Raw genomic sequence first — 10,567 nt, 5'->3', positions numbered from 1 at the left:
AATCCTATTCTTCTTTTTATTTAGCAATTTTTAAAATTGTCTCTTGCTTTTATGTTACATCAGATTACATTTGAAAGCAAAGAAAGAAGCTGCTTCTCCAGTCCACATTGTCTATCCCCTATTTTTTTTTCCCCAGGCTTAATGGCAAGCTCTTGTGCTTAAAGGCAGTTATATATAGGGATGCAGAAAGGTGTTTTAAATTAAGGGTTCTGGACTTTCAAGCAGCATACATACTGCATGATGTGCACTATATATTTTTATTCTAGCAGTTGTAATCGTAAAGTTCGGGGATGCTGCAGCACCATCAGCACCCCAACATCCTGCATCCTAGGTGGTAAAGACACACATTCTTGGACACCTGTTGAACTCTGGCAAACTCAGGGGTGTAATCCAATTGGAGGGTAAACCAACTCCAACAAGCAATTTTCTCTGTGTAAATACTGATGTAATCCAAATCACCAACTCTGAATAAGGCCCATTTAGAGTAGTGTTACCTTATCACAGGCTGCCAGTGTTTTGTCCTGTGAGTAGCTAATAAACACAGTACACCAACTTATTTTGTATAACAAGTTGCATGTTGCAATGGTTTATGGCATTTATTAGAGTAGCGTACATGAAAATAAGAAGGACTTCTATGTTGGTACTCATCTCCATTTTATACAGTACATTACATTTACATAAATACAGAATCCTAACATGATTCATGATGCTGGGAACAGTCTTTGAGCTCAATGCGTCATTGAGAAACAATGTGTTTTTAATGTTGTGTAAATGGTAATTACACATCAGTGATCTAAAACCTATAAACACTAAACACAAGCAGTAACATGTCTCCAGGTCAAACTAATGGGGACATCTAAACCTCTACCAAACACCAACTACAATAATTTAATATAAAATACAAGTGATAAATATGTAAAGTATGTGCAGAAAACATTGCCTGTCTTTGTGCGCAGAGAATCTGAGAATGAACAGTGTTAACTATTTTCAGAGCAATGAGTCATCCTATTCAGGAGGAAGTAATCATTGTTGAATCCACATTTTTGGCTGTCAACCAAGGAAAAGTTATTCTGTTGCTTCTCGCATGAGCGCACACACCATTGTAAATGGAAGCACTGCTCGTCCATGTTTGTTAGTGTGTGACAGGAAACAGTGGGGTCACTAAGATTCATTTTGGGAGTCTCTGTTCAAAATATCACCTTAAGCAGTTCCTTTATATGTAAATTCACCATCAGCTTATGACTACAATGTTCAAAATGGGCTTTAACAACAAGCACAGTTACATATATACATTAATTCTACACCTTCTATAATGTAGTACATTCCAAACCAAACACTGAGGATCATATCTCCAGACACACACATTAAGCTTTTTTTTCAGTTGGGAAAATCCATTGACAATGAATAGCACAAAAATAGGGTCCAATTATGTCCGGAGGAGCATTTCTAGGTGATACTACTAAAACTCAAACATAATTTGCTTTAATTTTCAATTGAATCTTAAACAATAATGAGCAAAATAACTTTGAATATTATCTGGATGTGTGAACGCAACTCTGTGGTCCGTCTGTTCAATTCAGGATACAGTGGGCTCTTTACTAGTCCCGTGTGTGTCTTGGTGCACGAGCTTTCCCACGCTGCTCACCCCCATGGGTATACCGCCACTTGGACGGCGTGCCTTTGAGCTTCTTCCTTTTCCTGTCGGATGTGCACCACACCCTCTCGCAGTACTGCTCCACCCGCTGGAAGTTACTGTAACCAATCAGCTGCATGAACTCTTTATACCATAGCTTTCTGGAAGGAGGGGCAGATGGGAGGCTTGGGAAGGGGCAGGGAGCAGAACGGAGTTGGGCTTCGCTCTCATCATAGTCCCTTCTTTGGAACAGACTCTCCAGTCTGTCCCCTTCTAACACCTCCAGAGTCACCCTGGCTATGGTCTGGACAAAGCCATGCTCCGCAGACTGACAGAGGTACACACCAGTGTCAGACTTCTTGGTTATCAGAAACAACAAGCCATGAGGCGTCTGAATAATGTGATCATTGCCTTTAATCTGAGTGAGAGGAGAGGAATACGAGTTATTGTTATGGACAGTGAATTTTGGATATGACTGATTTATACTAGCTTTATTGGTGTTCTGTTGATGGCTATGTGACACTAGCGGAAGCCCTTCATGACAAGTAATATACAATAAATCTACATGATATTCTTGAATCTGATTGGTCAGATCTCTGACTGAAGTGCCACCTGTAATTCAAAACAGAGTTTTATTTTATTGCACTCATTAAATTTATCAACTTTGGGGTGGAAACAGCTCACACCACCCCATTGATTTATTTTGTGATTTTGAGATTTGTCTATGAAGTACAAAATAAATGATATAGAGATCAATGATACAGAGTATGTTTGTGTTGTTTTTTTTTTTTAAGCAAAAGATGAAAAGGTTAAACAATAAAGACAATTTTTCACAGCCTTCTTTGCTCATGTGTACCAAGGGTGCAAATATTAGTGGAGGACACTGTATACTGTTTACGTTGTGGTCTAAACTGTTTAATGTTGATAAAGAAATTACAATCTTCTGACCAGCAATATTCACATGTACACAATTTACACAATTTAGGAATGTTGCATGGTGCATCTGATTTCCGAGGTTAAAAAATTAAAGTGCATTGGAGTCTGCCAAAAATGGCTTTTATTGTACTTATTAATCTTATTATTTCAGTAATATTGTTTTTTTTTTTGTCATATTTACTTATTAACTAAATGATTTTTCTCAGGGTGAAATAATACGACTTCTTGTTGACTTGTTGTTGTACAGAAATGTGTGTGTGTGTGTGTGTGTGTGTGTGTGTATACCTCTTCCAGGTCTGCTCCTTTCACCATGTACCATGTGAGTAAAGCCTGTAGGGATCGGGCTCTACACTCTAACAGAGTGCTGTTCTTTTCCACTCCATACACTAATTTCTCTGATACGATCTGAGCCTCTGAAACACATGCCAACATTATATTTAATTGACATTGACTAAAAAAAATCTATTTCTTAAGACCCTGACATAGTCGTTAGGGTTAGGGCTAGGACTAGGTTTAGGGTTAGGGTTATCTCTAACCCTGGAGAACATATGTAGTGCTTAGGAAAGGTAAGTGTGTATAATGACTAAACAGAGTCAGTAATATATCTTTTTGCTCATAAACATTATTATTCATTATGATCTTTGGTGTTAATGGAGTCCGAAGGCATTATTTGACCTCAGCTGTTTTAAATATCAAGCAATCTCTTCACGCACCATTCAGCTGGAGACCATTACACTGCTGCACTGCATTGCCATGGCGGACATCCTGCCTTCTGAATCGCCTGGAGAGAGAAAAACGGGGAGAAGAATTGAACGCTCTCATTCTGTTTGACACTCGTTTATCAAGTGCAGGATGAAAGAACCACAGAAAAGAAGAAGAATGCAGAGGGATTAAATGAAGAAGGCAGCGAGAGAGAGAGAGACAGAGAGAGAGAGAGAGAGAGAGAGAGAGACTGGCACTCCCCTGCTGATGTTTCCTCTCAGAACAAAATCAATTGAGGGCAGCTAATCTTTCCGTCAGCATCCTGCCTGTGACTGCTTTGATGGCTACTCAGCACTGATTATTTGTGATTTCCGTGTCCGCTTGTACATGCAGAATGAGCGTGTGATGAGCATTAGCATGTGTGGGAGGTGTTAGAGTAAAGTGCTAATGGGTTCAACCTGACGGTTGTGAAAGAACTGACAACACAGGATTAGGGAAACACCCACACTAACCCTTTACTCTGCTCTGATGAGCATGCACACATACACACTCATACAAGCCCACACGTACCCCCCCACCACCCTACCCCCAAACACACAGTCATATCTTGATCTTAAAAAGCCTCTTTAAGTAACACAGATTCTATAAACTGACACATCAATGTCTCAGATGGAAGGCTAGAAACACGCACACAGTGAAATAGCGAGGCAGTAGGTGATGAGTAGGAGACATGAGACAGCGGGAGGTGAGGTGAGACGTCACATTCTCTCACCAGGAGCACATCTCCATCTTAGCCTCTGTAATGTCCATAATTTTAAACCCTGGGTGCATTTCTCTGTGTGCTGCAGCAGAGTTGATTTCGGAGCAGGAAGATTTCCATGCCTGTACACGTGAGTGTGTGATAAATAAATGCCATGTAGCAGACCGAACCAGCAACATCTCTGTGTCAGACGTGTGTGATCTGAATGTGGGGTGTGTGTGTGTGTGTGTGTGTGTGTGTGTAACTCAAAACCTAGGATATTATCAAAATCCTTTACTGTAATGTTTAGGTATTTCATCCTGTTGTTTTGACTGTGTTCATGTTTTAAATCACCTCAAAATCTGTCAGTGTGTTTATATCAAGATTTCATTCTCTCTCTCAATAATATACTGGCTTCTGTTCACATTTGAGACTTCCTGATGATAATTGTTCTCAGAATTATGTCTTGTCCATCTCAAGATTTTGATTCTGGCTTATGTCACATCAAATTAACACTGTGTGTGTGTGTGTGTGTGTGTGTGTGTGTGTGTGTACCTCTTGTGTGTGTAAATGCCAGCAGGTATGTATCTGGAGCAGGTGTGTCCATCCCAGGCACAGTATGGGTCTCTGGCTAGGCAGCAGTCAGCGCAGGCTGAGCCATACAGACCACACTGGTGCACTTGAACCTGCGTCACTCCAAACTCTGAGCCTACGTACAGGTGTTGCTGTGACATTGAAAACAAACTGCAGTTAACTCTATGGGATAGGAAAGTGAGGAGAATAATAAAGTACAGGAGGGTATATCCATCCATCCATCCATTTTCCATACCACAACAGGGTTGCAGGGGAGCCTGAAACCTATCTCAGGGAACTCGGGGCACACAATGGGGGACAGCCTGGATGGGGTGCCAACCCATTGCAGGGCACAATCACACACACATTCAGACACTACAGACAATTTGGAAATGCCAATCAGCCTACAGTGCATGTCATTGGACTTGGGGGAGAAAACCGGAGTACCCGAAGGAAACCCAGATGCACGGGAAGAACAAGCAAACTCTGCATACAAGGGGTGGAGGCAGGATTTGAACCCCCAACCAGCGGAAGTGCGAGGTAAATGTGCTAACCACTATGCCATAGGTTATATAAAAAAAAATAAATAAATGAATTTTAAAAAATGGACAATAAAATAGAATATAATTATTATTATTGCTGTTGTTGTAGTTGAATCACTTTCATCCATCCATCCATCCATCTTTTATACCGCTTATCCTCTTCAGGGTCACAGGGAAACCTGGAGCCTATCCCAGGCAGCATTGGGCACAAGGCGGGGTATACCCTGGACGGGGTGCCAATCCATTGCAGGGCACAATCACATACACATTCACACACTACGGACACTTTGGACATGCCAATCAGCCTACCATGCATGTCTTTGGACTGGGGGAGGAAACTGGAGTGCCCGGAGAAAACCCCCGCAGCATGGGGAGAACATGCAAACTCCACACACACACACAGGGCCACGGTGGGAATCAAACCCCTGACCATGGAGGTGTGAGGCGAATGTGCTAACCAATAAGCCACCGTGCCACCGGAAAATAAAATAGAATAGAATTATTATTATTGCTGTTGTTGTAGTTGAATCACTTTCATCTACCTGCTTATCTATAAAGTAACATTATTGTAACGGTTTACTCCCTATCGCCATCTTGTGGCTGCATCAAGGACTGCATTTTATTCACACACTGCATCACTACTTGAAAATGATACAGAAAAATAAACTGATTCAGGAAAATAAATGAAAAGTGTTTTACCCTTTTATTTGAGATGATGATTTCTGTAACAGGCACTGGAACCTACGATAAAAAAGGATTAAATATGTCACCATAAACAGAAGTACATATTAAAAACAGTTCTAACACCTCATCTTCACTATTGTGAATTTACCTTGAACACCTGTAGCTCCTCCAGAAGCACTTCTTCAATTGTGTTGGTCTCTTTGTTGAAAATGGTGATCAGTTTTAACACGACTGAATCATCTGTGGAAGAATAAATGTTGCTTAATTGCTGGATGTAATATTACTGCTGAAATTGACATCTGTTAGATAGAAATGCATCATCATGTAGTTTAATATGTGGACATGTCATGGTACCTGTGCCAATAAACAGGACATTATAATGTCCATCCTCAGCCTCCACTCTGTCCACAGCGATCTCGGTGAGCCTGCGTCCACCATCTGTGTCCAGCAGGATGGGCCTCCTGTGGACTGGCTGTACTGGCTGGAACATGAGGGGATGGGAACGCACGAAACGCAGAACCTCATCCGGATACCCCTTGGAACTGGAGAACTGACCGCCATTAATCTTACTGGCACACTGAAAGAGGGAGAAAATAAAAAGAGAGAGAAAGAGGTCATTGATAAACTGTAGGGAAGAAACTGTTCTGTTGAAAAAGAATAATGCATGCTGATTTCAAGCAAACAGCTCTGATAACCACAGGAACTCATTTCTAGGATATTCCAAAAGTGTAAGCAAATAAAAAGTAGGATGTGTCACTCTTTATTTAATAAAAAAAAATAATTGTTGGTCAATTGCTGTGGTATAAGAGGAATAAATCACTTCAGGATGTGCTGTTGTTGGAACATAATTAACCTTACGGTGCTACAGTGGATATTTAGGCTCTCAGTTGTATGTAGTTCCCATTTATTACCAAATAAGACAGTAGTGTGCACAACACAAACTATTATTATTATTATTATTATTATTATTATTATTATTATTATTTAAATACAAAAAATATGTACCTGTTTACTTCTATTGTTATAGAAGTAAATAGTTTATTCTATTGTTTAAGTGGAAAAAATAAAATAATAATTATTTGCTCATTTATATGGGTGCCAATAATTGTGGATGCCATGGTATGCTGCTATGGTGTGATCCCTGGAGCTATTTATTCATCAAAGCATTTTATATGCCTAACCTTTTAGAACACAGCCATGATAAAAGTCCTAATACAGTCATCTAAAAGGTCAGATTATTTAATCACAAGCCCTAATTTCATATACTCTTAAAATTTTCAGCCCCTCTATGTTTTGCTCCTTAATCAGTTTTAGGCAATAAAATCCTTTGAAATTATGTAATAAACTCCCAAATTTGATTTAGCAACCCAGAAAATAAACTCATCATCCTGCTCCTCACTGGGGACAAGATGTAATATAAAGCCCTGGCACTTTTCTGCAACAAACTGTTATGAAAAGGATTCAGTATATGGATTATTAAGTGTAGTGACTCACAGATCCAGGGCGAGGGTATGGGACCTTCCCTTCATACACACCCCAGTGGTGGTCAGTGTGCTCTCGATGTGCAAATGGACCATTAAATGCAGCTCGGATTTCCTCCATGTTATACTGACACACTGCGTAACCTTTAAACACCGCACTGTAAAAGATGTGAAACCACATGCATGAAATTACAGAGCATGTATACTAGTGGAATCTTCAAGTTACCAGAATATAAACAGAACATGGAACCTGTACTCAAAAATAACAAGTTTCACTTATACTTACCTGCTTGTGCTGAATAGACCAAAGATCTCAGGATTCTTCTCATCCTTCCTCTTCAGCACAAATATGTCCTCTATTCATAAAAACAAACATATATATATATATGAATAAGGAACAAACATGAAAGAGACAGGATAAACTGGTGTGTGTGTGTGTGTGTGTGTGTGTGTGATATCATGGCATGATAATGTAATTTATACCACAGCACTGTTAAATTCTACAATCTAATTGTCCGAAGTTGAATAATTTTCTATAGCAGCAGCTCTGACAGTAGTGCTGACTGTAAATCAAATCACAGGTTTATATTAATGCGCTCGTTCTAATACATAATTGTTTCTATGGTAACAACTCATTCATAGGGACTTGTATGCCAGACACCACATAATCTGACACTAATAATAAACAGTCTAAAAATTGCCTATAACAACATGCACCATTGTGTTTTCTTCCTTACATCAGATCCACTTATTAGAATCTGGGCAACACAGGTAAAATTTGGTTATTTCTGTTTTTATGGGTAACCTATGTATTTGGAGAACGTCTTGTTTTGTGTACCCTTGATAGCCATTCATGAATTGCCTAGCAGACTGCTTGTGTTAGTTAGTTCTTATTTATAGTGTCTGGAAGTTAACTGTAAAGAAAATCTGTATATGCCTTGGACGTGTCATTCTGTGAAGTTCTTCTATAAATATTTGGATATAAACACTACTAATTTTCCTCTAAATCTGAATTAAAAGCATTATATGTGTGTGTCTGTGCACGTGTGTGTGTGTGTGTGTGTGTGTGTGTGTGTGTGAACTGAGATTGTGTAATCTTTGTGTATTGTTTATTTTTTGTTTCACCGAGTTAGAAAGTGTAGCTCTGTCTCTACAGAGACAGTTGCACTGCTAACACACACTGTCCTCAAGCAGGAGAGGAGGCATGATTTCTAATTCCAGATGGTCTCTATTGCCAGGCTGTCTTCATTGACACTGCCAACTTGTTTTGCATTTTCTTTTAGTCACTGTGCTTTGGTAGTCAGCTATAGGATACTGCAGTGTACTGTTGTTTCAGGGCCAGATAGCACTGCATTTTCCTTTATATTGTGTTTTTGTGTGTTCCAGTGGGTGATGTAGTGTAGTGTTACAGTATCCAACAGAAGTGAGTACATCCCTGTGCAGAATCACTTAAATGTAAAATGATTCAAAATTGTATCACCTCTCAATGATTGCATTATTTCTAAGTTGAAAAGTAAAGTGTTTCTGCTTACGAACAACTCAATGATCAAAAACAAACACTTTAGAAAAAACTATATTGAAAATACAGGAACCAAAATAGAAATGCACTGCAACAAAAGTGAATACGCCTGTGATCACTGACACACAAGTTAGAAAACCTGTGATCATTAAAACAAAAATTGAGCACACCTGTGATTTCCAATTAGCCTAATTTCATGAACATGGTTATAAAATGACCTGTCATTAATTTTATCTGAGATCAGTGGTGCTTCTGACGAGTATATGTAGATGTTAGAGTTAACTTGTGTTGCTAATTTTCTATATAAAGCTACAGGGCATCCGGAAAGTATTCACAGTGCTTCACTTTTTCCACATTTTGTTATGTTACAGCCTTATTCCAAAATGGATTAAATTCATTATTTTCCTCAAAATTCTGCAAACAATACCCCTTAATGACAACATGAAAGAAGTTTGTTTGAAATCTTTGCAAATTTATTAAAAATAAAAAACAAAAAAAGCACATGTACATAAGTATTCACAGCCTTTGCCATGACACTCAAAATTGAGCTCAGGTGCATCCTGTTTCAACTGATCATCCTTGAGATGTTTATACAACTTGATTGGAGTCCACCTGTGATAAATTCAGTTGATTGGACATGACTTGGAAAGGCACACAACTGTCTATATAAGGTCCCTGAAATTGACCTGTCTTTCTCCCTCTTGCTCATATACTTCCTTTGAATTTCATGCTGTTACAGTCACTGACCCTGCCAAAATGCACTTTCTTGTTGTTTGAGGTCAACTGGGGAAGTTCATTGATGAATTTGACACGCTACTGTCCACCATCCCAGATGATGGAACTCCTTTTCTGGTCCTTGGTGATTTCAACATTCATCTAGACAAGCCACATGCAGCTGACTTCCTTCCCACATTCGACCTCAAGCAGTTCACCACACCAGAAACCCACAAAGCCGGCAAACAGCTTGACCTCATCCTCACACGTAATTGCACCACACATAATCTTCTCATTACTCCTCTCCACACCGCTAACCATTTCTTTATCCAGTTCTCTATTTCTCTCCCCTCAACACCATCACTGTCTCCTCCCTCTATCTCTTTTCGTCACAATCTTCGCTCCCTTTCCCCCTCACACTTCTCCTCCGTTGTCACAACCGTACTTCCCTCCGACAGCCACCTTTCCTCACTTGACTTAAACACCGCAACCGACATGCTATGTTCCACCCTAACATCTTCTCTTGACAGCATATGCCCCCTAAAATCCAGACCTGCTCGCACATCACCCTCTAGTCCTTGGCTCTCAGAAGCTCTGCGTAACAACCGGGCCAAACTAAGAGCATCTGGAAGGAAATGGCGCAAATCAAACAAAGCAATTGACCTAACCAATTACCAGACACTTCTCTCTTCTTTTTCCAATAGCATCTCCATTGCTAAAGCCACATTCTACCAAGAGAAGATTGGTAGTTCTCCCAACACCCACATTCTTTTCAAAATCTTTTCCTCTCTACTCTGTCACCCTCCTCCCCCTTCCCCTACTTCTCTCACTGCAGATGACTTTGCCACTTTCTTTACCAACAAGGTTACATCAATCAGGAACCAGTTCTCTACCCCAGACATGCATAGACTGACTCCTCCTCCGTGTAACTCCCAACTGACTTCCTTCTTTCCCCTCTCAGAGACTGATGTCTCTAAACTCCTCCTCTCTAGCCATCCCACAACCTGTCCTCTTGACCCTATCCCTTCTCACCTTCTTCAGTCC

General features: G+C 40.0%; 1 protein-coding gene across 1 annotated transcript in view; it reads right to left on the bottom strand.

The window, feature by feature from the left end:
- Positions 1–568: 568 nt before the first annotated feature.
- sema3e (sema domain, immunoglobulin domain (Ig), short basic domain, secreted, (semaphorin) 3E) overlaps positions 569–10,567 on the bottom strand; it is a 52,961-nt gene continuing 42,962 nt past the window's right edge. The window contains exons 9-17 of the mRNA XM_053623500.1: positions 7,577–7,646; positions 7,304–7,448; positions 6,164–6,386; positions 5,958–6,049; positions 5,825–5,866; positions 4,566–4,735; positions 3,283–3,350; positions 2,855–2,982; positions 569–2,051 (exon numbers count right to left, since the gene is read on the bottom strand). Coding sequence (XP_053479475.1) covers positions 1,599–2,051; positions 2,855–2,982; positions 3,283–3,350; positions 4,566–4,735; positions 5,825–5,866; positions 5,958–6,049; positions 6,164–6,386; positions 7,304–7,448; positions 7,577–7,646 — 1,391 coding nt within the window. The 3' untranslated portion in view covers positions 569–1,598. The remainder of the gene's footprint in view (positions 2,052–2,854; positions 2,983–3,282; positions 3,351–4,565; positions 4,736–5,824; positions 5,867–5,957; positions 6,050–6,163; positions 6,387–7,303; positions 7,449–7,576; positions 7,647–10,567) is intronic.

The sequence above is a fragment of the Ictalurus furcatus genome, chromosome 4 (genome assembly GCF_023375685.1).
Source record: "Ictalurus furcatus strain D&B chromosome 4, Billie_1.0, whole genome shotgun sequence".
Classification (NCBI taxonomy): domain Eukaryota; kingdom Metazoa; phylum Chordata; class Actinopteri; order Siluriformes; family Ictaluridae; genus Ictalurus; species Ictalurus furcatus.
Note: the sequence above shows the minus strand (reverse complement) of the source record. Positions and strands in the feature narration are given on the sequence as shown.